The 27,942-nt window shown below is 43.1% G+C and overlaps 1 protein-coding gene across 7 annotated transcripts in view; it reads left to right on the forward strand.

Moving 5' to 3' along the window:
* RIPK1 (receptor interacting serine/threonine kinase 1) overlaps positions 1-27,942 on the forward strand; it is a 41,224-nt gene that overhangs the window by 5,913 nt on the left and 7,369 nt on the right. Inside the window, exons 1-8 of one of the 7 annotated variants that reach the window (XM_019945097.3) lie at positions 979-1,131; positions 1,662-1,863; positions 11,992-12,215; positions 13,019-13,175; positions 15,906-16,043; positions 17,747-17,972; positions 19,932-20,081; positions 24,988-25,064. In XM_019945097.3, coding sequence (XP_019800656.2) covers positions 12,064-12,215; positions 13,019-13,175; positions 15,906-16,043; positions 17,747-17,972; positions 19,932-20,081; positions 24,988-25,064 — 900 coding nt within the window. In that variant the 5' untranslated portion in view covers positions 979-1,131; positions 1,662-1,863; positions 11,992-12,063. Of the gene's footprint in view, positions 1-973; positions 1,132-1,585; positions 1,605-1,661; positions 1,864-2,314; positions 2,850-11,991; positions 12,216-13,018; positions 13,176-14,429; positions 15,402-15,905; positions 16,044-17,746; positions 17,973-19,931; positions 20,082-24,987; positions 25,065-27,942 lie in introns of those variants that run through there. The other 6 variants (XM_073810254.1, XM_019945096.3, XM_073810255.1 and 3 more) reach the window with 6 other exon arrangements.

Here is a 27,942-nt window from a genome sequence, read left to right on the forward strand (position 1 = left end):
TTTTCTTTCCTGGCAACAACTCAGCCAATGAAAAGCAATGGACTGTTGGTTTTTTTTTTTTTTTTTTTTTACTACATCCCTCCCAACTTCCTTTCCCCACATAAAAGTGTCCTCCTTTCCATTTTTGCTGGGAACTTGCATGCAGGTTCCCATCGTGGTAGCCCCCAAATTGCAGTTCTTTTTATAATAAACCTGTTTTTGCTGGAGAAATAGTTGGCAATTTATTTTAGATCAACAGTAGGTAGTGGTATCTCATTGGTTTTTCAAATTTACAATTTCCTAATACCCTATAATACTGAGCATCTTTTCATATACTTATTTGCAGTCTGTATGGTGAGGTGTCTGTTGAGATCTTTTGCCCATTTTCAACTGCGTTTTTCCTTTTCTTGCACTTTTAGTATATTTTGGGTAACTTTTATCAGATATGCCTTTTGCAAATATTTTTATCTTGTGGCATCTCATTCTCTTGATGTATGTATCTTTTTACAGTATATAATCACGCTGTGAATATAATTAGCTTTTTAACGTAACACTATAGCAAACATTTCCCATTTGGCTTGAGACTTCCCAGTCACCTTTGTATAGGGCTGCAAAATAAGTACCCAGTTTCTTCCTCCACAGCCCGACAGAGCAGATTATCCCCACTTTACAGGTGAAGGAGATGAGAGACTGGTAGCTACCTGCCTAAGGTTTCAGCGCTGCTGACCCGCAGAGCTCACAATCCCCTGGGTAAGCAACCCAGTGCCTCCCGAGCTGCCTGTCCCGCCTGGGAGGTTTCCGTGAGTGGTTTCTATGGCTCGGCGCACTAACTCTCTTCTCTTGGCCTCCCAATCCCGCTCTGAAACACAGCAAAGCCGCGATCCTCTGGGTTTTAAAAAGCGGCCAGGAGGCCCCGCCGGGCGCGGGGCGGGCACTCTCGTCGTCCTCCTCCGGGGCAGGAGCGGGCGCGGAGGCGGAGCGAGCAGTCCACGCCTTCCGCCAGCCAAGCTCCTTCAGTCGGCCCGCAGGCGACGTGGACACCGGACCGGCCTCCCGGAGCGCGGGGCCCGGCGACCCACCCGGAGGGGAGCCGGAGTGCGCTGACGCGCTGGGCTGCACGCGGCGGACAGCAGGCCCGCGGAGCCGGGCGCGGTGAGCTGACTGCTCCGCCCCGGCGACCCCCCCCCCCCGCCCCCGGGTCAGGCTCGGCTCGCACCCCAGCCCCGCGCCGGCGAGGCTGCCGGGCGTCGGAGCAACTCCGGGCTTTCCCCGCCGCCTCTTCCCTCACCCGGTCTCGGGCCTGGGGAAGTTTCCCGCGGAAGCGAAAGCGAATCCTTTCGCGAGAGCGAAAGCGAAGCGGTGGCGCAGATAGTCTCGCGGGTCGGCCTCCGACCATGGTCGGGGCTTCCGCTCCGGCGCACGGGCGGTGGGCGGGCGACGACGCTCCCGGAGGTCAGGCGGTGGGCGTGATCCGTGGCGTTCCGGGAAGTCGGGCGCAGAAGAGACGGGCTCATTTCTGGCTGGGGGTTTCGGTCTGTCCGGACAGGGCGGACACCTGCCTTGGGCGCGATAACGGCGTGAAGTAGGAACAGACTGTCGGGTGGCCACCGTTGTTTTGGGGGATGGTGGGTTTTCCTTGCTGTGCCCTTAAGCCTCAGCGGTGCCTGCTCTCGCCGCAACAGGGTTACGCAGGCGTCCCAGGCCGGGCCTCCTCCCCCGCCCTTCGGAAGGACCTTTGACTGGGGCGCTGGGGTCGCCGCGAACTGCGAAGCAGTCAGAAGTGTTTCCGCGTTGTCTTAGACGTGTGCTGGCAAGTGGGAAAGGAGGGTTAACGGCGACGAAGGGGAGGTTGCTGTCACTCTAGAAGGCGTCTTCTGTTCGGTGGTCAGTGGCGTGTGCTTTTACGAAATGTTCATAATCTCTTGAGAGTTTTTGTTTTTGTTTCTGTTTTAACATCTTTATTGGAGTATAATTGCTTTACAGTGGTGTGTTAGTTTCTGCTGTATAACAAAGTGAATCAGCTATACATATACGTATATCCCCATGTTTACTCCCTCTTGCGTCTCCCTCCCTCCCACCCTCCCTATCCCACCCCTCTAGGTGGTCACAAAGCACCGAGCTGATCTCCCTGTGCTATTCGGCTGCTTCCCACTAGCTATCTATTTTACGTTTGGTAGTGTGTATATATGTCCATGCCACTCTCTCACTTCGTCCCAGCTTACCCTTCTCCCTCCCTGTGTCCTGAAGTCCATTCTGTAGTCTGCGTCTTTATTCCTGCCCTGCCCTGCCCCTAGGTTCTTCAGAACCTTTTTTTTTTTTTTTTAGATTCCATATATATGTGTTAGCATACGGTGTTTGTTTTTCTCTTTCTGACTTCTCTCAGTATGACAGACTCTAGGTCCATCCACCTCACTACAAATAACAATTTTGTTCCTTTTTATGGCTGAGTAATATTCCATTGTATATATGTGCCACATCTTCTTTATCCATTCATCTGTCAAGGGACACTTAGGTTGCTTCCATGTCCTGACTACACACATACATTTCTATTCTTCGTTAGGCTTGTTCTTGGTTTCTTGAGAGTTTTGTAGAGGATAAATTACATCCTTTTTTCCTAAGCATCGGACAAAACCCCACAAAGGGGGTGTTGGTTGTTCATTTCTTTGTCTCCTGCTGATCGTCTGGCTCTTCCTTGCTCGTGTATCTTGGACAAAGCCTGAGACTGTTATATTCAACCAACTTTCCAGAAGTCCTTTGGTCTTTAGACCACTATTACTTCTCCCCCGATTTACACATGAAGAAATCAAGGCAGGAGTGAGCTTTGGAGCGTAGAGTGACTTCTTACCTGATCTGCATTTTGTAACCATCAGGTAGGTGCAAGAGTAGAGAGGAAATTATAGTCTATTATAAATTTGGAAAACTGCAGCCCTTCTAAACACAAAAGGTGAAGACTGAGCTTGCTTAAAATATTTGGGGGTATATCATCCTCATCACTATTATTACTGATAAAACAGCAATAACAGTTAACTTTCATTTTCCTCTGTCTGAGCTATATTGCACACCAGAGCTATATTGTACTTTCAGGTTTGTGACTATTAATGAGAATTAAGAAAAAAATCCCTAAATAGCAATGTCCAAAATCGCACATTACTACTGGGTGCTTATTAATCCACAACATGTTAATACCACCGGTATGATCTGGGAATTTGAAAAATACAGAGCTTCCCATGCTTTGGTTGGATATCATACTCTGGCAAAAATGATCATGTTAGTTAACCTGTAGAATATTGATTTCGAACCACTTAGTTTCATATGTTTTTTAAATTTAGTCTGTACGTTCCCTATGTTTCTGACTGTCGCATACTTATTTAGTATAGGTGAGCAGTTGTAAGATGAAGTCTTTGCATCTGATTTTAACAAAGACATTATTGGTTGCTCTCTAGAGAAGTAGCATGTGTTAGTGAGCTGATAGAAGTTTGCGTGAAGAGATAAAGGCTGAGTTCCAGGATCTGCTACTTCAGGTGAAGCATTAAACTCCAGATTTTAGTTTCTTTATTTGTAAATCGGAACGGTGTAAATTGGTACGTCAGAGGGTCATAATGTGGTAACGTACATGATAACGCTGGGTTGAACTCTTCCAGTCTCTTCTCTCTTGCTCAGCATTTAGATCTTCCTTGCGCAGAGCTCTTGTTTATCTGGGGCAAAGTATCAAGCAGTTATAATCAAAGAACCTTGAGAGATCCCCATTGGATACCTGAGTAAAAACAGAGTTCTGTTAGCAGGAAAAAGGGGGGCGTGACAGATAGGCAGCCAGCATTTTCTGTCAGACTCATTATGTATGGTCATCACTGAAAAATTGAAAAAACAGTCCTCTACCACTTAAAGGTAAATATGAATATTTTTTAAAGTTTAAAAAAAATTTTTTTTGAGGTATAACATACACAGAAAAGTACACAAGTCATAACTGTTCAGCTGTATTAAGTATCACAAAGTAAACATTAAGAAGAAATGAGACATTGCCATCACTCCTGAAGCCCCTGCGCTTTCTGTGATTCACAGCCTCCTGCTTCCACCTAATAGGAACTACTGTCTTGACTGTGGATATTGTAGATGAGTTTTGCCTGTTTTTTTGGTATTATATATTGTTAATAATTTGTATTTTCCCCCATTTTTACTGAGGTATAATTGACAAAATTGAATATAGATATGAATATTTTGATATATAGACTTACCCTGCCTCAGAAGATAATTTGTGAAGTTTCTTGGGATTTTCAGTTAATTTCAATGGAAAAGATTTGCTTCCCTAAGTCCCTGAATTAAATATACAGAAAACAATAAATTCCATTAAAATAGATACATTCTTTGTTGAAATTAATCATAAGACGACATAACAGGCTAGTGTGCCTTCATTAAGTACCCTGTAACATGGCTTTGTAATGTAGTTTTCTACCTGCCTACATTCAGTGTTTTTGTGACTCTTGGGTATCTAAGTTACTCACAAGTCCTTCCTAAGATATTCAGTGCTTATAAAGTTGAATCATTCATGGAGAAATAGTGGGGGAAACAGTAAAAACAAAAGAAATCATTGGAAACCATGCAAAAGGTGCATAAGGTTAAGTAAGACCAGACTAAACCAGCAAACCGCAGACTGAGGAGAACCAGCTGGGGTCAGGAGCCAGCCTCACAAAGTGCAGCCGACCCGTGAGGAAGCTCCCCTCCCCTGAGCTCCGTCGCACTTGTAGGAGGCACTGCAGGTCCTAGTTGGTCTTGGCAGCTCTGAGGAGACAAGACCTGGGCTGAAGCAGAGAGCTGAATCTTAATACCCCATGGGCATATTTCAGGGCATGGTTATAATTCCTTCCTGTTTCTTTACTCTGTCTGTGAGCCTTTTTTTTTTTTTTTTTTTGCGGTACACAGGCTTCTCACTGTTGTGGCCTCTCCCGTTGCGGAGCACAGGCTCCGGACGCGCAGGCTCAGCGGCCATGGCTCACGGGCCCAGCCGCTCCGTGGCATGTGGGATCTTCCCGGACCGGGGCACGAACCCGTGTCCCCTGCATCGGCAGGCGGACTCTCAACCACTGCGCCACCAGGGAAGCTCTGTGAGCCTTTTTTAATGTTACTAAACATTGATACATAACGTCATTTTTGAAAACTGCTAGATGTATTTCATAGTGTGAATGGGTCATAACTTATTCTCCCTTATCCTGTATCTGTCAGTTGTTTTATGTGCTTTTGCTGTTTTACCTAATGTTACTGGGAACATCCTTGTACATACTCTGTATCAGCATCTCTGATTTCACTTCCTTAGAATAAAGAACTACTGAGTGAAGGAATTATTCCCTTTTAAAAAATAAATGTTATTATAAAGGTAATTCATGTTTATTGTAGAAAATTTGGAAAATGTAGTAGAAATGTAAAGAAGTAAAAATCACCCAACCATCCAGATATCCTTGCTAACATTTTCGTGTCTTACACTGTGTCTTTTTTCCTGTACATATGTCTATATGTATAGCTAGCCATCTACCTGTTAATATATTGGTTGTATAATATTACATCTTATGAATGTTCTATAATTCGTTTAGCTATATTCTTTATTTTTGGATGATTAAATAATTCTTGTATTTAAAAAATTATGTATTTAATGACCAACTGCCATATGTCAGGTTCTGTGCTGGGCACTGTAGACAGTGCATAAGACAGACAGTTTCCTGCCTTCTGTGAGCTTAATTGAAATGACTCCCAAATTACAGCTGTCCTGTTTCAAAGGGGAAGTACTGGGTGCTGTGAAAATGTCTAATGGGAAGATGTAGGATGGCTTTCCTGAGGAAATGACGTTTCTGAGACCCGAAGGAGGAACAGCTTCTAGCCAGGAGAAGAATGTGCCCTCAGAGGGCTTGTAGGGGAGAGTGGGACAGATAACTCAATCTCCCCCCACCCCACCCCACGCTCACAAGGACTGGTCAGTAGAGAGCTGCTGAGAAGAGTGATCCCAGATGCACACTCGTATTCTGAAAGCCTGGGAAACAGGATGAACGTGGAAGCGCATGGCTCGGTGGGCCGATCGTAGCCAGAACTGTAAAGCAGGCAACACATGTGTTTTCACATATTTTTTCTCACATAATCCTTAGCAGTCTTGTGAGGCAGTCATTATTATTCCTTTTGCCAATGAGGAAATTGAGGCTTATGTAAGTTACCCAAGACACAGGGCTGATAAATGAGAGCTAGAGTTCATATGAGAGAAAAGCCTGTGCTCTTTGCACCATCATAATGGCTTCTGGTACTTCACCTTCAGTCCGTGACTCACCCCTGTCCCCTCCATCTTTATGCCCTTTATCTGGGCAGCCTCCCTCAACCCCTGTCTCTGCCCCGCAGATGTGCTTCTTTCCAGAGGGTACTTCCTCTTGCTTGGAAAGTCTCCTGTTACAGGAAAATGGTTCATAGCATCATCTTCCGTGCTGATATGTGAGCTTTGTTGGGGTGGCAGGGCCCACCGAAACCTTTGTACAGGATGTAGACGGTTGGTTGCCTGAGCCAGACTGCAGCAGCCCATTGCACAGGATTGCTGTCAGCCTAGGCATTTTCAGAAATCCCTTCAGGTACTTTCAAACAAACAAACAACTTCCTGCCCCCAACATTTCATTAAGAAAAATTTCAAAGTGCAAAATTAAAAAGATTTTACACCTGCAGCTAACATCATACTCTACAGTGAAAAACTGAAAGCTTTTCCTCTAAGATCAGAAACAAGACAGGAATTCCCTGGCGGTCCAGTGGTTAGGACTCTGCACTCTCACTGCTGAGGGCCAGGATACAATCCCTGGTCTGGGAACTAAGATCCCACAAGCTGCATGCATGCAAGTTGCGGCAAAACCAAAAAAAACAGAATCAGTTACAAGACAAGGATGTCCACTCTTGCCACTTTTATTTAACATAGTATTGGAAGTCCTAGCCAGAACTATTAGGCAAGAAAAAGAAAAGGCATACCAATTGGAAAGAAAGCAATAAAGCTGTCACTGTTTGCAGGTGGCGTGATATTTTGCATAGAAAACTAAAGACCCCATCAAAAAACTGTTAGAACTAATGAACAATTTCAGCAATGTTGTAGGATACAAAATCAGTATACAAAAATATTTTGCATTTTTATATACTAATAATGAGCTATTAGAAAGAGAAATTAAGAAAACAGTCCCATTTATAATTGCATCAAAAAGAGTAAAATATCTAGGAATAAATTTAACCAGGGAGATGAAAGACTTATATACTGAAAACTTCAAGATATTGAGGAAAGAAATTGAAGAAGACACAAATAAATGGAAATAGTCCATGCTCGTGAATGGGGAGAATTAATATTGTTAAAATGTCCATACCACAGATTCAGTGCAGTTCCCATAAAAATTCCAATGACATTTTTCATAGAAATTGAACAGATAATCCTAAAATTTCTATAGAAACACAAAAGACCCCAAGTCATCAAAACAATCTTGAGAAAGAACAAAGCTGGAGATAACACACTTCCCAAACTGTATTACAAAGTTATAGTAATCAAAACAGTATAGCACCAGCATAAACACACATATACATCAATGGAACAGAATAGACAGCCCAGAAATAAGCCCACACATAAATGATCAGTTAACTTACAAAAGAGCCAAGAATACAGATGGTCCACAACTTATGATGGTTTGACTTATAATTTTTTAACTTTATGATGGTGCAAAGCAATAGGCATTAAGTAGAAATCATACTTTGAATTTTTATCTTTTCCCAGGCTAGTGGTATGTGGTATGAAATTCTCTTATGATGCTGGGCAGCAGCAGGGAGCTGCAGCTCCTGGTCAGCCATGCAGTCACGAGGATAAATAGCCAATACACTTACAACCATTCTGTACCCATACAGCTATTCTGTTTCAGTATTCATCAAATTATAAGAGATATTCAACACTTTTTCATACAACAGACTTTTTGTTAGATGAGTTTGCCCAGCTGTAGGCTAGTGTAAGTGTTTTGAGCATATTTAAGGTAGGCTAGGCTGAAAATGGGGAAAGGACTGTGTCTTCAATAAATGGTGTTGAGAAAATTGGACAGCCACATGCTAAAGAATTAAACTGGATCACTGTTTTACACCATACACGATAACTAACTCAAGATGGATTAAAGATTTGAATGCAAAACCTGAAACCATAAATCTCCTCGAGGAAAACATAGACAGTAAGCTCCTTGACATTGGTCTTGGTGACGATTTTTCAAAAATGACATCAAAAGTAAAAGCAATGAAAGCAAAAATAAGCAAGTGGGACTATCAAACTAAAAAGCTTCTGGACATCAAAGGAAACCATCAACAAGATAAAAAGGGAGCCTACTGAATGGAAAAAAATATTTGCAAATCATGTATCTGATAAGGGGTTATTAAAAAATATATAAAGAACTCATACAACTCAATAACAACAAAAAATATGTTTAAAAAATGGGCAGAATATCTGAATAGACTTTTTAAGAAGATATTTATTTATTTATTTATTTATTTATTTACTTGGTTGCACTGGGTCTTAGTTGTGGCAGGCTGGCACCTCAGTTGTGGCTCACTGGCTTCTTAGTTGTGGCACTCAGGCTCCTTAGTTGTGGCATGCAAACTCAGTTGCAGCATGCATGTGGGATCTAGTTCCCTGACCAGTGATCGAACCCAGGCATTGGGAGCTTGGCGTCTTAACCACTGCCCCACCAGGGAAGTCCCTGAAAAGACATTTTTCTTAAGAAGACATCCAGGTGGTAAAGAGGCAGGTGAAAAGATGCTCAACAATATTATCATCAGGGAAGTGCAAATCAAAATCACAATGAGATACCACCTCACACCTTTAGAATGGCTATTATCAAAAAGAAAAATAACTTTTGGCGAGGATATGGAGAAAAGGGAACTCTTGTGCATTGTTGTTGGGAGTATAAATTGGTGCAGCCACTATGGAAAACAGTACAGAAGGTCCTCAAAAAATTAAGCATAGAACTACCATATGATCCAGCAATTCCACTCTTGGCTATTTACCTGAAGAACATGAAAACACTCACTTAAAAAGATATATGCATCCCTATGTTCATTGCAGCACTATTTATAACAGCCAAGATATGGAAACAACCTAAGTGTCCATCGATGGATGAATGGATAAAGAAGATGTGGTCTACATACAATGGAATATTACTCAGCCATAAAAAGAATGAAATCTTGCCATTTGCAGCAATATGGAAGGACCTCAAGGGCATTATGCTGAGTGAGATAAGTCAGACAGAGAAACAAATATTGCATGATCTCATGTATATGTGGTATCTTAAATTTAAAGAAACAAGCTCATTGACACAGACAACAGATTGGTGGTTACCAGAGGAAGGGAGTTGGTGTGGGTGGGAGAAATGGGTGAAGGGGTCACAAGGTAAAAAAAAAAAAAAAAAAAAACAATAAAAAATCAAGAGCTACAAAGTGCAGTGTGGTATCCTGGATTGGATCCTGGAGCAAAAAAGGAAATTAGTAGAAAAACTGGTGAAATCAGAAAAAAGTAGAGTGTTTAGTTAATGGCGACATACCAATGTTAGTTTCTTAGTTTTGACAAATGTACTATTAGGACAAATGGGTGAGGGGTGTATGGGAAAAGAAAATTAAATATGTAGAAACAAAAAAGTAAACTTAAAGATTTTACAGTGAACTCTCATATATGCAGTATTTATATCATTTTACTCTGCTTGCTCTATCATATAATTGTCCATATACTTATCCGTCTCTCTGTCCACCAGGCTATCGGTCTGCAAGGTAAATTGTCCATAAATATTTCAGCATGCATACCACTAACAAGTTCAGCATGTTTACAGATTTTTCTAGATGTAAAATTTGCCTGCGGTTCTGCAGTGTACATTTGTTGGGTGTTGACAGATGGTTTTGCTTGTGTAACCCAAACCCCCACTGAGATGGTAGAACATTACCTTCACCCCCAGAATGGTCCCTCGCCCCGTCCCTGGGCAACCGGTTTCCACCACAGATGAGTCTGACTGTTCTAAAACTTCATGTAAATGAAGTTATATACTATGGATCCTTTGATATCTTCTCTACCTTAGCATAATGTTCTTGTTACTCTTCCACATTGTTGTGTGTATTAGGTCATTGCTTTTTATTGCTGAGTAGTAGAGTCCATCTGTGAACACACCACAGGGTGCTTTTTTGGCCCATTCTCCTACTGATGGACAACTGTTTCCAGTTTTGGATGGTCATGACTAAAGCTGCTCTGAGCATTGTACAGGTCTTTGGGGACATATGCTTACATTTCCCTTGGGATTTTCTCAGGTGATTGTACCATTTTGTGTTCCCACCAGCAGCGTGTGAGGATTCCGGCTCACTGGCATGCGGTGGTGGCCGTTTTAATTCTGGATACTCCGGTGGGTGTGTACTGGTGTCACATGTTGGGCCCCAAGGATTTTTATTTTTCATTTCAGTTTGGGAAAGATAAATGAATGAAGGAAGAAAGAAAGAAGGATGAAGCAAATAGCTGTGTTTTGAGATTACACATACTGCATACTTTCCGGCCCTGTGTTCAAAGTCTCCAATCCTCGTCCTTTCCATATCTTCCTACTCTTTTTAGATAGTGCATTGTTCTCTTTGTATTCTTCAAACTCCTTTTCTTTTGTTCATAATTACTTTAAACCTGTTTATTTCTAAGGATATTCAGTAGTTTAATTACCTGAACAATTGGGGCCTAATACTGCTGTTTGTTGTATATGCTGGGTTTGGCTCCTGGTGGACTTTTTTTTTCCGGTGTTTTATAGTTTTGGAAAGGGAGCACATGTTAAGTTAGGCTTTATTTGTTGGAATCCTGTCTGGTCTGCCTTGGGGGTGTTTAGTTTGCTTTAACCTTATAACCCAGGGATGTCATCAGCCTGTGACCATTTTCTGTATAAAAGTTCTTAATTTGGGGGATCCTGGCCATAAGAGGTAGGAGGAGTGTAAATTTAAAGCCCAAATCTATTTGAAGACAAACCCAAGGTTATGAATTTACACGGAGACTTTTTTTTATACCCCAAGCTCAGTCTAAGACAAACAAGTCCCTTTGCTAGTGGACTGCTTTTTTTGTAGTCCATCCTTTCATTGTGGGGTAGGGTAGCACATTGAGAAGGGCCACGTTAAGGGCAGAGTCTTTGTTCCAACCCTCTTTTCTTGCATGTCCTGACCTCAGCTCCTGTCTGTGGCTGGGTTTTAAACCCTGACCTTTGGATGTTGAGGTTGGTGGTGCCCCACAGGGCCACTTCTTAGCTCGGCTGCTGTAACACGTTACCATAGACTGGGCGGCTTAAACAACAGACATTTATTTCTCGCAGTTCTGGAGGCTGGAAGTCCAAGGTCAAAGCACCAGCAGATCCAGTGTCTAGTGAGGGCCTGCTTCCTGGTGTGCAGATGGCCGGCCATCCTCTCCTTCTACTCTCACATGGTGGAGAGAAAGGGGGATGGGTGCAGAGAGAGGAGAGGAAGCAAGCTCTCTGCTGTCCTTTTATAAGGCCTCGTGGATGACTAACGTCGTTCCTGAGGCCTCCTTCGTGGCCTAATCGCCTCCCAAAGGCCCCACCTCCTAATACTGTCAGAGCTCGGGCTTCAACATACGAAACTGGGGGGCACACGGACATTCAGCCCACGGCAGCCATCGCGTGGCCCTTGCCCCACATGCTGTTTGTTTTCCGTCCCTGGAGTTCTTTTCCTTTCTGCTGAGCCTAGCTATGCACTTGAATGGTTGTTTGTATTATGTTATCCAATGTATACGGGTCCTTTGTAGCAGGAGAGTTTTTAGTCTTTCATGTTGCTAGAAATGAAAGTCTAAGGAAGAAAGATTTGTGGTTGTCTGTGATTCCTGGAAATATGAAAACTTTCATCTTAGAGACTATAAATCTATCTTCAAAAAATAAAGGCACACCAAGCGCGTGGTGGAACGTTACATACATTTTTTGAATAATGATTTTTTTGCACTGATGTGTCCTCTTATTTTCTTCACAGGGCACAGCTCTGAGGGGAAAAAAACAGTTGTGTATTTTGGGGGCATTCTGAGCCTTCAGAAGGAAAGCAGACATGTCCTTGGATGACATTAGGATGAGCTCTACCGAATTCCTGAAGCAGGAGGACCTGGACAGCGGGGGCTTCGGGAAGGTGTCTCTGTGTTTACACAGCTCCCATGAACTCGTGGTCCTGAAGAAGGTGTACACGGGCCCCAAGCGCACCGAGTGAGTTGGGGGCAGAGGCAGATGGGCCACGTGACTGGTCAGGGCGGTGGATACGGGCAGCACAGGCTTTAGAATGAGACAGATGGGGTGCAAGGGTCAGCACCTGGGCTTTATGTCAGATAACCTGAAGGGTGGATATTAACATCCTTGAATCGCTGATGAGGGTTCGGAGGCCGGCTAGGGAAGAGCTCAGGGCTGGTAAATAACGGAAGAAAGCTGAAGAGGAGGCAAAGAGAAAGGGAAGAAGACGCAGGGCAACGCAGGGACCGCAGGGGCTGATGGAAAGGGAATGGGAGGGAGCCGGGAAGGCGGATGGAAGCCCTTGCTTCACCTTGTTGGTGAGAACCAGCCCTAAGTACAGGAACAAAAAGCTGGTTCATGAATTAGAGGTTCCAGGAACCTTCTCTTTAAGGCAGTTGGTGGCATTGTTTTACTTCCCTCTGTTCTCGCCAGAGTGGTTATGAGAGAGACCGCGTTTTTTATTACACTGTCCAGCACAGTCCTTTTTTCCGGCCGCATTTCGCTGCTGCTGTTCATGTATTGATACTTTGCGTTGATTCGTTCATCCGTGTAACATTTCTTGAGCACTCGCTGCTGGTCACTGGGAGAGAGGAATGTAGAGTGAACGAGCAACCGCTTCGCCTTCCGGAGCTTGTGGTCTGTGTCTGGTAGAGACCAGCACGTGCACAAGGGGTGACAGAGCGTGTGCGGGGATGCCCCAAGGAGTCCCAAGCCGTGGCGTTTCTGGGGGCAGGAAGGGAGCGGGGCTGCCTCTGTCTGCCTGAACCCCTTTCCTCCCCCAGGTACGACGAGGCCCTCCTGGAGGAGGGCAGGATGAGGCACAGGCTGCGGCACAGCCGCGTGGTGAAGCTGCTGGGCGTCATCATGGAGGACGGGAACTACTCGCTGGTGATGGAGTACGTGGAGAAGGGCGACCTCATGCGCGCGCTCAAGGCCCAGGTACCCAGGCCCGAGCGCGCGCCCTGCCAGCCCCTTGGTGCACAAGAATCCTTTGTGAATGGCTGGATATTCGGGATTTTCTAAAGTCAGCCCCTCATTAAATCTTCCTTGACTTTCCATGCCCAGAAGGTGGGCTCGCCCTCCTCTCAGTGCCTACAGACAGGTGTCCATCCCTCTCTCGGAGGGTCATCTCTAGGTCTCAGTGTGGTAGGAGGCTTTTGTCAGCCACTCTCAGATCCACAGTTCAGAGGCAGGCACTGTCTTTACGAAGCACGTGGTCTGATGGGTGCGTGCATAATGGATTACAATTAAATATTGATTGATTAAAAGATGTACACTATAGGGCTTCCCTGGTGGCGCAGTGGTTGGGAGTCTGCCTGCCGATGCAGGGGACACGGGTTCGTGCCCCGGCCCGGGAGGATCCCACATGCCGCGGAGCGGCTGGGCCCGTGAGCCATGGCCGCTGAGCCTGCGCGTCCAGAGCCTGTGCTCCGCAACGGGAGAGGCCACAGCAGTGAGAGCCGCGCGTACCACCAAAAAAAAAAAAAAAAAAAAAGATGTACACTATAATTGACTGTATGAGAAGATGGAATATTAGTGATTGCATTTTGATGCCATTGAAGAAGCTTATAGGTTAAATATAGAACATTAGAATAAGAATACTGGGTAAGGAAGGCTTAGAACAGGAAGGTTAATATTGCTTTTACCAAAGACAGATAACTTTAAAGCAGTTTTAAAAGTGTACATACCTGTTAAGAGCAAGGCCTTGTGCTCTTTGCCCAGGAAGCAATAGCAAATGTGACACAGACAAGTAACGGGACAGGAAATGAACATCTGGTGTGGTGTTGTTTTGATAGACACGCTCATAGCGAGCTCTGGGAACACAGAAGAGGGGCTCTCTCCCCAGCGTGGGATGGATGGGAAGGGATTCCAGAAGAAGGAGGCTGGAGCGGGAGTGTGACGGACAAGCAGAGGGTTTGAAGCAGAGAACTGGGGAGTAAGTCACCGTTCCAGGCAGAGGGAAGGGCATGAGTGAAGGAACTAGAGCCTGGCTGGTGTGGGGAACGCAAAGAACTGGGGAGGGCATAGTAGAGAGTGCCCGCGGGGGAGCTACCACTGTCCTTATGCAGATATTCCCCCCTCTTCCCGTCTTCTCCCCTCCCCACCCCCCAGCTGCCTGAAGCTATGTCAGTTCTTCAGTTCTTTTTCAGTCGGACAAATCTCACAGATAGTTGCGGGCAAAGGTAAACGATAGTCACTTACTGGTTGTATTGTAATTTGATCAGACTTCTCTTCTTCCCCATCAAGATATGATCTGTGAAACAAGTAGGCATTTTGATTGGGAGATAAATCGTTTGGGACAAGAGACCTTCTGTGGGATGGATCAGGCTAAGATAAGGTGCATCCGTTGGGGCTCAAGAAGAAATTCAGGAGGATATGAGGGAGACAAACAAAAAGAGGGAAAAGGGGGGATCTACTTGGCGTGCTCAGAATTTTTTCCCAAGTCCAGAGGTATACCAAGGAAAAAGGCAGAATCTCTGGCCTTTGTTTCTTCTGTGTGTGGTGATCAGGCTACTGATGCTGTAGTGCAGCCACATGGTGACTTCAGATGTTTGGGGGATTGACTTGGGAAGCTAACTTCCATCATTTAAATTTTTTTCCTGTTTATCAGCAACTAACATACACATAAATTTTTAGGAAACAGCCTATTTGTAAACTAGGGACTGCACACATACACACAGACACAGACACACACACACAGAGTGAGAGTTTGTGTTTTTCAATGTTAAGCAAAACTGTTTAATAGAAACTGAAATTGTCTGTATTAACATTGATATTCATATAACTAGAAAACAATGTTAAGTGAGAGTGACCGGAGAATCTACAAAGGCTTGACGTATCTGATACCAAATCACCAAACAGATGTTAAATTCACTTTAGCATTGTTTTAACCACATCGTGTCATCTCATAGATTAATCTTTACATGTTTTTTTTTTTTTTTTTTTTTGCGGTACACGGGCCTCTCTCTGTTGTGGCCTCTCCCGTTGCGGAGCCCAGGCTCCGGACGCGCAGGCTCAGCGGCCATGGCTCACGGGCCCAGCTGCTTCGCGGCATGTGGGATCTTCCCGGACCGGGGCACGAACCTGCATCCCCTGCATTGGCAGGTGGACTCTCAACCACTGCGCCACCAGGGAAGCCCTAATCTTTACATGTTTTTGATCAATGTGAGCACATTCCCTTGTATTCTTTTTTCTCTTAACCTTATTTCATACATACATTTTTATGACACTGTTTACATATTTAATATATAGTAGCACATCATATTAGTACGCCATTGAGAATATTTGTGTTTTTTGTATATATATGCATTCATTCAACAAATATTACAGGCACCATGCAAGGTAGTCAGGACACATCTTAAGTAAATAATAATAATATAGTTTCGTTCTCAAGGAGCTTAATTTTGTAGCATTTTTGCATATTACCATATTGGCGTGGAAGTTTTATTTGTACACTGACAAAGCACAGCACGAACACCCTCAGCAGTTGGGATGAAATCTCTCTTAAAGGGGGGCTTGTTTTGCAATGACAGCCGTGCTGCAGGGCCTGATAGAAGGAAACCTGGTCTCTCTGTCCTAAGGTTCAGACCCCACTACTCTTGAAGGAAACGGTTGCTTTGGCCTCTTTGATTACCTTTCCATTCACGGACTTACTATCACTCGTTTTAGATCAGTATCCCTCTCTCTGTGAAAGGAAGGATAATTATGGAGACCATTGAAGGAATGCGCTACTTACACGGAGAAGGTGTGATACACAAGGACCTCAAGCCTGAAAATATCCTCGTCGATGGTGACTTTCACATTAAGGTAAACCATAGTCAAGGCTTCTGGAGGATTGGGGTAATTTTAGTTTGTAATTGTCCGCTGTAAATCCATTTTCAGACGTGATACATGCTAAAAGAAGAGCTAGCGCAGCTCGTAACTGGTGATGGTGGTGCCGGAAAGCGCTACCAAGGAAGGAAAAGCAAGATGCAGATTTGATGGAGTTGATATTTTTTATTTACTTTCATCTCCTTTTTTATTTTTAGTATTTATTTATTTACTTATTTGGCTGTACCCGTGGCATGCGGGATCTTCGTTGCCATGAGCGGGATCTTTAGTTGAGGTATTTGAGCTCTTAGTTCCCCGACGAGGGATAGAACCTGGGCCCCCTGCATTGAGAGTGTGGAGTCTTACCCGCTGGACCACCAGGGAAGTCCCGTCATCTCCTTTTTCAAACTCAGTTTCCTGTTGAAAACTCTCTTTCCACTGTAGTAAAAGGAAGAAGGCAAAGGGTTTTTCTTTTGCTCACTCAGGAGCAAGCACTCACTAGGCGGAGCATCACATCTAGTTGGCTCTGGCAGCAGGAATCCAAGCGCAAGCATCTGAAAGGGGAAGTGGCGTCTGGCGGAGGACTCGGGAACTGCTTACACAGGCATCCCTTCACCAGACGATTCTGCTTCTCACACTCTGTTCTAGTCCTGGGCGGGGGTTTTTATTCCTGTGTCTTTAAAAGAAGGTTCTTCTTTACATTAATAACTTATCTGTTATGTTCTGGGTTAGAATTTGAGGATTTTAGATAATCACGTGCCAGAAATCATCCCCAAATGCTTGGATTCCTTGAGGCAAAAGTGAAACTGTCACCTCTGATGTCTTAACTGTAGTGTTCTGTCATTCTGCCCTGCCGCCTCCCTCTTTGTTCCTGGTAGTTTTTCTTTGCTTTTTCGTCTGTTTTTCCCTCCTTCTCATCCCACCTTCTCTTAGGTTCAGAACAGGTAGCACTGCAGTCCTTATCCTCAGTGTTGGGATCCTCGGAAATTCGCATCCTTGGGCTTCTGGACACCATTTGGGAGAATAGACGATGCAGTACCATCTGCTATACAAATCTGCTGGGAAGAAAGTACCTGTTTTTTCCTAACCTCAGAAATAGTTGAAAAATATATGCAGAATAAATGAGGAATTAGAATGAACATGTTTTGTTGTGTTCATCTCAGAAACATCTTCTGCTTTTCTCACCCCACCCCCAGGTTTTATTGCATGAGAATTGAGATACCAGAATTTCACACAGACATTTCTGTTTTGTTTCCTTTTTTATAAATTTGTTTCTTTTTTTGGCTGTGTTTGATTTTTGTTGCTGCGTGCGGGCTTTCTCTAGTTGTGGCGAGCGGGGGCTACTCTTCTTTGCGGTGTGTGGGCTTCTCATTGCGGTGGCTTCTCTTGTTGTGGAGCACAGGCTCTAGGCACGTGGGCTCAGTAGTTGTGGTGCACGGGCTTGGTTGCTCCACGGCATGTGGGATCTTCCCGGACCAGGGCTTGAACCTGGCGCATAGACATTTCGTAAGGGAGATTTTCTAGATGGCTGAGGACATACAGTTGCTACTTCTGAGCATTAGCTGTTTTAAACTTATCTAGTGCAACCATTTGGAAATGTTACTGTACCTCACATCTACTGAAGAAGCTCCAGATTTGAAGGCAAATCTGATTTGCTTGTAGCCTTCACAGAACAATCCCGTGGGTTTGCTCCCTTGCAGATAGCTGACCTTGGCCTTGCCTCCCTTAAGACGTGGAGTGAGCTGATGAGAGAGGAGCTTACTGCGCAGAGGAGAGGAAACAGCACCACGAAGAACGGCGGCACCCTCCACTACATGGCCCCCGAGCACCTGAACGACGTCAGCTCGAGGCCCTCCGAGAAGTCGGACGTGTTCAGCTTCGCCATAGTGCTCTGGGCCGTCTTTGCCAACAAGGAGCCGTATGAAAGTAAGGCAGTTACAGAGGAGTGGGGTTGGGTACTAATCAAAGTTGTTCAACAGAAGATGAGCCTTCAGTGGAGTCAGTTAAGATGTGTCATTGTTTGTTCATTTAATGTCTGTCTTACCGACCGGACTATAAGCTCCACAAGGGCCAGGACCACATCTGTTCCATTCACTGCTGTTTCCCCAGTATCTACACATACAGTACCTGGAACGTAGTAGGTGCTCAGGAAGTGTTCGTTGAAAGAATGAGTCATCTCAGTTTAGGAGTCAGGGATCGTAGGACAGGTAGGAGCCGTGGTAACGCGTCTAAGCTTGGGAGGTGCTGTAACATTCCATAATTCCTGCCGGACAGGAAGGCTTGCCGGCTTCTGCTTATGAGGGGTTAACCCTTTCAGGGCATACACTCCATACTTTCATTCATCCCCTAATCCTTCATTCATTCAGAAATTGTTTCTTTTCAGTACTTACTGTGGGACTTTACTCAGAATTGAGAATATAAAGATGAGAAAGTCGTGGTTTGTGCAGGAGAACAGATTAGCCGTTCTTCAGTCTGTTAAGTATCTAAACTAATGGACGTTCTCCTGCCCATTCTTCCTGGGTGATTATCAGCTCCCATGGTTTAATGATCACCTCTTTGCTGACGCCTCCCAAATCCCCAGCCCTGGCCTGGGTATCCACTTGTCTATTAGTCAGACCCAGTCCACATACCAGGGGAACCCCAAAGCAGCGTCCCCCCAAAACAAAGCCATCTCCTCCGTGCCGTCCTAGTAGCTCATTCAGCTTTGCTCTTGTGTTCAGAAAACGGAATCACCAACCACCAACCGAGCTGCCCAACCAGAAATTTTAGTCATCCCATACTCAGCCTTGCCCCTCATCTCCCACCTCCGATCAGACACCAAAACCTATGAATTCGGGACTTCCCTGGCGGTCCAGTGGTTAGAACTCCTCACTTTCACTGCTGAAGGCCCAGGTTTAATCCCTGGTCGGGAAACTAAGATCCCGTAAGCCATGTGGCGTGGCCGGGAAAAAAACCAAAAACAAAAAAACAACAACTGTGAACTCAAGGTGTATCTGATTCCAGGTACATCCGCTTCTCCCCACCCCCACAGGGCCCTCACTAGGTCAGACCCTCTGTGTTCTGTGGCAGTCTCCCCGCACCGCCCGCCATTCACACGGCAGCCAAACAGCTCGACCTAAGAAGCAAATGAGACCGTCTCACCCATCTGTTTAAAATCCTGCCAAGGCACCCTTGACATCCAGGGTAAAGTTCAGATTCCTCAGTGTGGAGTACAGGGTCCTTTCTGATTTGGCTTTTGTTTCTCTCTCTAACCTTATTCCTTCCTCACTTCCTTTGGTCAATATGCCCAGTTACACTGAACTATTCATAATTTCTGGGATGCATCATGATTTCTGCAACTTCCAGTCTATTCATATCCTGCTTTCTTAGCCTGGATCCTCCTCTCTGAATCCTCCTTCCCACTTCTTTACCTGGATAATTCCTGCCTATTGTTCTGCACTCAACAAAGCCTTCTCTGACCTTCTTCTAGTGGTGGTCCTGTTACCAGAAACCTTTGTACTTACTTCTCGAGTAGCCATTATCACTCTACATCTTAAGTCACTCTTATTAAACTGAGCTCCTCCAAGGTAAGCGCTGTCCCGTATTTGTCTTTGTATGAAAATCTGGAGTGTGGCATTGGCTTTATTCACATATTCCATTTGCTCTACGAGGAGTCAGCTTTGCTGTGAATTCTCTCTTCCATCTGCAGAAACTAAAATGCTGTTTGATCATCTCTTCAGTGGAATTCATCAGCTCGTTGTCACAGGGCCGTTCTGCCCCTGCTGGACGCGGCGGCTGTACTGGGAGCGTCCCCTAGGCAGAGAGGCTTCGTCCAAGTTCTGTCACCTCCCTGCCTGAGAGGAGCAGGACCTGAGAGCTCAGCTTAAGCTCCTCTTTGTTTTATAGATGCTGTCTGTGAGCAGCAGCTGATAATGCGCATTAAATCTGGGAGCAGGCCGGACGTGGAGGACATCACTGGGCACTGCCCGCGGGAGGCCGTCAGCATCATGGAGCAGTGCTGGGCGGTGAATCCAGAAGATCGGCCGACGTTTGCTGGTGAGCATCTTCCATGGCTGCACAGTCTCCGCGTGGTGACCTTCCTAGTGAGATACCGACAGGAAGTTGCTTTGAGTTTTTAGAAAACTGAGTTCCACTTGTGATTTCAACTGACTTTCTAGATTCCAACCACTTTGTTCAATGAAAAGTTGTCATCCCTCCCCAGAGCATGAAGGCATGAAGGTCCTCTTGTTTCTTTGTGGGGTTTTTTTCCCCATAATTAACTTTTTAAAAACTGTGTTAGAATATACGTGACACATAATTCACAAGGGAAGGGAAATGAAATAAAAGCTAAGAAATAAGAAGGTGTACAGTATTTTCAGGTGTACAGTTGAGCGACCTTAAGTACACTCACAATGTTTGCACCCGTCACCACGATCCGTCTCCAAAACTTTTTCATCTTCCCCAGCTGAAACTGTATCTATTAAACAATAACCCCCCCACCTCCTCTCCCCCAGCCCCTGGCACCCATCGTTCTACTTTCTGTCTCTGTGAATTTGGCTACTCCGGGACCTCATATAAGTGGAATCACACAGTGTTTGTCCTTTTGTGACTGGCTTATCTCACTGTGCGCAGTATCTTCAGGGCTCATCCACGTTGCAGCCTGTGTCAGAATCTCCTCCCTTTTCACTGCCGAGTGGTACTCTGTGGTTATGTAGACCACATTGTGTCTAACCATTCATCTGCTGAATGGGTTGCTTCCACAGGCCTTCTTATTTCTTAGCCTTTATTTCATTGCCCTTCCCTTGTGAAGCTGGCATCTCTGGAAATGTGATTTCGTCATTTGGATTGGGCCAATAATAGAAGGAGAAGGAAAGGGACATGGACATCCCACATCTGTGTACCCCTTCTCATTCCCTTGTGTTGCCCAGGATCTTGCTAAAGTCCTAGAGGCAGAGGAAAGAAGAAAATCAGAGGAAAGGGGCAGAGGAAATAAGAAAATCAGGTGAGGAAAAAATAAATAGCAGGAAGGAACGTAGGAGCCTACAAAGGATTTTGCTCTCATATTTCTGCTATGAGAAAACAGAATTGAAGCCCTACCTACCACTCCCACCAAAGGGTTAGAGGGGTGATTGATTTAGTTGCCTGTTTTCTTATTTGCTGAATCTTATCCTGGCTTGCTTTCTTCTCTCATGCCTTTTTCACTTTTTTAAACTAAAATTCTTATTTTGAGGTAATTGTAGATTTACATGCAGTTATAAGAAATAACACAGATATCCCATGCACCCTTTACCTCGTTTCCCCCACTGATAACATCTGGCCAGACTACAGGACTGCATTACCACTGGGATATTGACACTGACACAGTCGGATACAGAACCTTTCCATCACCACAAGGGTCCCTCCTGTTGCTCTTTCATAGGAGTAAAGCTGCTGTAAATATTCATGTTGCAGGTTTTTGTGTGAATATAAGTCTTTGTTTCTCTGGAATAAAAATACCCCGGAGTGAAAGAACTAGGTCATATGGTAGGTTCATGTTTAGGGTTTTTTTTTAAACAAACTGCCAAAATGGGAATTCCCTGGCGGTCCAGTGGTTAGGACTCCGTGCTCTCACTGCCAAAGGCCCAGGTTCAGTCCCTGGTCGGGGGACTATGATCCCACAAGCCGCGTGGCACGGCCAAAAAAACCCCAAAAAACAAGATCACACATGCCAACAACAACAACAACAAAACAAAGCAAAACAAAACTGCCCAACTGTTTTCCAGAGTGGCTGTACCATTTTATATTCTCACCAGCTTCTCTGCATCCTTACCAGCATTTGGTGGTGTTGCTGTTTTTTAATTTTAGCCACTCTGATAGGTATGTAGTGATATCTCATTGTGGTTTTAATTTGGATTTCTGTAATGGCTAATGTTGGTGAATGTCTTTCCATGTTCTTATTTGCCATCTGTGTATCTTCCTTGGTGAAAAATGTTGCTCTATGTCTTTTGCCCATTTTCTAATTGGATTTTGTTTTTTCACTGTTGAATTTAGAGTGTTCTTTATATATTCTATATATAGTATTCCTTTCTTGGACACGTGGTTTTCAAATATTTTCTCCCAGTCCGTAGCTTGGTTTTTTTCATCCTTTTAGTAGGGTCTTTCACAGAGCAAAAGTTTTTTATTTTGATGGAGACTCATTCATTAATTTTTCCTTTTATGTATTATACTTTTGGTGTCAAGTCTAAGGACACTGTCAGGGTTAGATCCCAAATTTTTTTTTCTGTTTTGTTCTAAAATTCTTACGGTTTTACATTTAAGTCTCTGTTAAGTTTTTTTTGTTTGTTTTTTTTTGTTGTCAAGGAAAATTTATTATTGCTAACATAAGAATGGTAACACAGAACTAAATATTGGTTGTTTTTCTTGCCAGTTATTTAATTTATGTCTTACTGGGAAAATACCATGATCCATTTTGAGTTAATTTTTGTATAAGGTGTGAGACTTAGGTTGAAGTTTGCTTTTTTTTTTTCTTTTTGCCTCATTCCAACGCCATTTGTTGAAAGGCTGCCCTTCTTCCCTTGCATTGTTTTTTGTCCTTTGTCAGAAATCAGTTGGGATATTTGTGTGGGTCTATTTCTGGGTTCTCTGTTCTGGTCCATTAATCTATGCATCTATCCCTACTCCAGTACCTACGGTCTTAATTACTCTAGTGACATAAGTTCTTGAAATTGGATGGACTGATTTCTCCCACTTTTTTCTTCATTTAAAAAGTTATTTTAACTTTAGTTCCTGTCTTTCCATATAAAATTTAGAAAAATCTTGTCTATGTCTAAAAAAAAGAATCTTACTGGGATTTTGATAGGAATTGTGTTAAACCTGTGTATCCATTTGGGGAGAATTGACATCTTTACTATATTGAGTCTTCTAATCCATGAACACAATATGTCTCTCCATTTATTTAGATTGTCTTTGATTTCTTTATCAGTGTTGTATAGTTTTCAACATACAAGTCCTATATATCTATTTCCTTTTTTTTTTTAGCAATTATAAGTAGGTTGTATTTTTAACTTAGGTGTCCATTTGTTCATTGCTAGAATATAGAAGTAGAGTTGATTTTTTATATGTTAATCTTATATCCTGTGACCTTGTTGAACTCACTAACTGGTTCTAGGAGTTTTTTTGGAGATTTTTTTGGAGATTTTAGATTTTCATGTCATTTCCAAACAGGGACATTTTCATTTCTTTCTTTCTGATCTGTTTAGTTTTTATTTCCTTTTCTTGCTTTATTGCACTGGCTAGAATTTCCATTCATTTTTATTGTTCTGTCTTCCATTTCACTGACTTTCCTCTTTCTCCTCCATTTTGCTGTAGAGTTCATCCACTGAGCTTTTTATTTGCCTTATTTTATTTTTCAGTTCTAAAATTTCACTGAAATTTCTTTCATATCTTCTGTTTCTTTGTTGATGTTTTCTATTTTTTCATTTGTTTCAAGCATGTTCATAATTGCTTCTCGAAGCATTTTTATCATGGCTGTTTAAAAATCTTCGATGTGTAATCCTAATGTCTCTGTCATCTTGATGTTGGCATCTGTTAGTTGTCTTTTGTCATTCAGTTTGTGACCTTACTGGGTCTTAGTATGATGAATGATTTTTCTATTGAAACTTGTACACTCTCTTACTATGAAGCCTTCTGTTTTTAACTGGCCTCTTCTGACATGGCTTTGATAAAGAAAGGGTGACTGCCACCTTGTTAGCACCAGGTGAAAGGAAGTCAGTTTCCCCACTTGGCCCTGTTGACACCTGAAGTGGGAGGCTTTTCGTTACTACTGGTCAGGGGTGAGGGTTTCAGTGGAGTCCACATGGTCTCCATGGACACTGCAATGGAGGTAAAGTCCCGACTCACCCAAGGCCTCTTCTGATAGTTCCCCATCGGGATAGGGAAGGAGCATCTTATTACTGCAAGGTGAGGATGCAAGTTCAGTCTACCCTTGTTGTCCACTGACACCACAGGAGTAGAGGGGCTATTACCACCTGACTGGAAGGAAAGTTCTGGCCTCCTGTTTGGCCTTCTCTGACATCACCCTGGTGAGGTGTTGGAGCACCCTGTCAGTGTCTTCTGGGGTCGGGAGTCTCAACTCCCCACTCAGTCTTTGCTGGTGGGGGTGGGGGATGGAGTCATGATTTTTCTATGGCATTTGGCTGGAGAGTGGTTATGGACTAAGCACTCTGTCTTGCTAGGCTGCCCCTTGCTTAGCCCTCTGGCCAGAAAGAACAGGTTTTTTGTTTTTTGTTTTTTTTTAAGAACAGGCTTTTGTTGGGCTTTTTTGTTGGGTTGCTAGCTTCTTCAGGTCCAAGTCTGAGATCTGTGCAGCAAAAGAAAAAAAAAAAAAAAATCCAGTAAGCTCACTGCCATATCTTTCCTCAGATCCCAAAGTCCCTAGCTAGTCTGACTTTGTCTCTCCTCCTTTCAGTCTCCTTATGTTTGTTTTATATATAATATAACATATAGGGGTTCTTGTCATACTTAGTGGGAGAAATAAGGAAAAGTATGTCTATTCCATCTTCCCAAAAATGGAAATTACATTTTTCTTTTAAGGCCAACAGCTCTAACTTTATACCAGATCCTTATTCTGAGTGTTCCACCCTATAGTAACTCAGATGCCAAAGGGACAGAAACAAGGAGTCCACCCATCTTTTTTCATTTGGAAATTAACTCGTATTAGGTAGGGCTTTGTGCTGCAGCCAGAGAAACTGTCTATTATTAGGCAGGAGTCCTGGGTTTCCAGTGATATCCTATCCTTCGTTCTGTCTGTGTAATAGTCTTGTTAGTCTCTTTATGAAAGTCAGTGATTTGGCATTTAAGTTTATATTTCCCTGCTTTGCCCACAGATTACGGTAAGTAATTCAAAGATAATAGATTGGTAATATTTTAATTTTATTCTAGAAAATACTTAAGAAATTTAAAGTACTATTTTTTTTATATATAGGCATTGAAGAGAAATTTAGGCCTTTTTATTTAAATCAATTAGAAGAACATGTAGAAGAGGATGTGAAGAGTTTAAAGGTAGGTAACATAGCAGCTGCTCAAAATGCTAACATATTGAAGCATATATATTGTCAGTCATGAAAACCAAAGCATTATACTTTATTACTGAGATTTGAGGTAAGCTAGCTTGGTAACCACAAAAAACAAAATAGGCAGTTTTATGCAGATATCATCAAGTTAGCATACCGGACCCGTTCCTCTGTCAAAACTAATGAAATGAGAGAAAAATATATCTACCAATATGAAAACAAAAGCACAACATTACTGGAACAGGATGGAAAGTACCATAGGTGGGTCAGTCATTTTGAGGAATTCTTGAAAGATAAAAAGCCAACAGAATTATTTATATCTGTTGAGACATAAAACAGGAAAAAAGTTTTAAAAGGCTGCCCCAAACATGATAATCAAGAAGTCACAGAGGAAGACGTCTCGGGTCAGCGTGTAGAAGAAGTGGGTGGTCACACAGGACGTTGGTAGGCGTCGTCATTTGGGAGCCATGGTTGTGTCAGTTTTAAAAGTTGGCTCCTCCCTCCTCACGTCTTGTGCCAAAGCAGCAGATGGAAGCAGCATGTGCCCAGGGCTGAAGCAGTGAGTTTGGTGCCTGAGATCAGAGAGGTATGTCAGAGACTGTTGCCAACTAACCAACCAAGAGGAACAGAGACCTCCCCTCCTCACACACTCAGGAAACAAGCTGTTAGCTGTTATCTTAAGTCTTACAGCAACGTGCTGCTATAATCGTGAAAGGGAGACTGCAGTAGATAAAACAGGCAGGCAGACAGAGATTTTAAGATATACACACACACACACACAGTCAGATAGTCAAGAATTGCCAGGCTGGCCATCATCAAAAAATCTACAAACAATGAATGCTGGAGAGGGTGTGGAAAAAAGGGAAGAACCCTCTTGCACTGCTGGCGGGAATGTAAATTGATACAGCCACTGTGGAGAACAGTACGGAGGTTCCTTAAAAAACTGAAAACAGAACTACCATACAACCCAGCAATCCCACTCCTGGGCATAGACCCTGAGAAAACCATAATTCAAAAAGAGTCATGTACCAAAATGTTCATTGCAGCTCTATTTACAATAGCCAGGACATGGAAGCAACCTAAGTGTCCATCAACAGATGAATGGATAAAGATGATGTGGCGCATATATACAACGGAATATCACTCAGCCATAAAAAAGGAATGAAATAGTGCCTTTTGTAGAGATGTGGATAGACCTAGGGACAGAGTGAAGTAAGTCAGAAAGAGAAAAACAAATACTGTATAATATCGCTTATATGTGGAATCTAGAAAAATGGTACAGATGAACCTAGTTCCAGGATAGGAATAGAGATGTAGACGTAGAGAACAGACATGTGGACACGGGGTGGGAAGGGGAGGGTGGGATGAATTGGGAGATCTGGATTGACATATATACACTACCATGTGTAAAATAGATAGCTAGTAGGAACCTGCTGTACAGCACAGGAAGCTCAGCTTGGTGCTCTGCGACGACCTCGATGGTTGGGATGGGGGGTGGGAGGGAGGTCCAAGAGGGAGGGGATATAGGTGTACATATAGCTGATTCACTTCGTTGTACAGCAGAAACTAACACAACATTGTAAAGCAGTTATACTCCAATTAAAGAAAAAACAAAATTAAAATAACATAAAAATGCCTATGTGTTAAGTAAAAAGCAACATACAAAATGCTACAAACTGTACACATAGTTAATACCCTGTGTCACTCTCCCCTAAATCATTCGTATGTTGATTCTGTATATTTTTGATCATCTACCTATGCAGCAGGCACTCTGTTAAGACCATAGTGCAAATATGACCAGGGGAAAAAACTTGTAGGAAATACAGAACGTTAATTTTTTCACTTGAGTAGGTTTCTAGTTAAAGATAATCCTATACATTTTCTATATCTTTTATAATGAGTATTATTATTTTTATAAGGGAAGAAGTTTTTTTTTAATTGTAGTAAAATATACATAACATAAAATTTACCGTCTTAACCAGTTTTTAAGTATACAATTCAGTGGCATTACGTATACTCACAATGTTGTACCACCACGACCAGTATCCATTTCCATTTGTATCATCCCAAACAGAAGCTCTGTATCCCAAGCAACAGCTCCCCATTCCTTCCTCTCCCAGCCCCTGGTAAGCTCTATTCTAATCTCTGTCTCTATGAATGTGACTATTCTAGGCGCCTCATAGACGTGGGATCATACAATTTGTCTTTTTGTGTCTAGCATATTTCACCTAGCGTAATGTTTTCAAGGTTCATCCATTTTGTAGCGTGTATCAGAACTTCGTTCCTTTTTAAGGCTGAATAATATTCCATTGTACGTATACGTCACATTTTGATTATTCATTCATCTTTGATGGATACTTGAGTTGTTTCCACCTTTTGTCTATAATGAATAATGCTGCTATGAACATTGGTATACAAGTGTCTTTTTGAGTCTTCGCTTTTAATTATTTGGGGTATATACCTACGTGTGGAATTGCTGGATTGTATGATAATTATACATTAAACATTTGAGGAACCATCAAACTGTTTTCCATAATATCTACACCATTTTATATTCCCACCATCAACTTACAAGGGTTCCAATTTCTCTACCTTCTCACTAACACTTTTCATTTTCTGGGTTTTGTTTTGTTTTGATAATAGCCATTGTAATGAATGGCAGTTTTGATTTGCATTTCTCTTTGAGTAATGATGTTGAGCATCTTTTCATGTGCTTCTTGGCCATCTGTATGTCTTCTTTGGAGAAATATCTATTCAAGTCCTTTGCCTGTTTTTGAACTGGGTTGCTTCTTTTTTGTTGTTGAATTATAGGAATTCTTTATATAATCTGGATATTCATCCCTTATATTTATGTGATTTACAAAAAT

Source organism: Tursiops truncatus, chromosome 10, assembly GCF_011762595.2.
Source record: "Tursiops truncatus isolate mTurTru1 chromosome 10, mTurTru1.mat.Y, whole genome shotgun sequence".
Lineage (NCBI taxonomy): Eukaryota > Metazoa > Chordata > Mammalia > Artiodactyla > Delphinidae > Tursiops > Tursiops truncatus.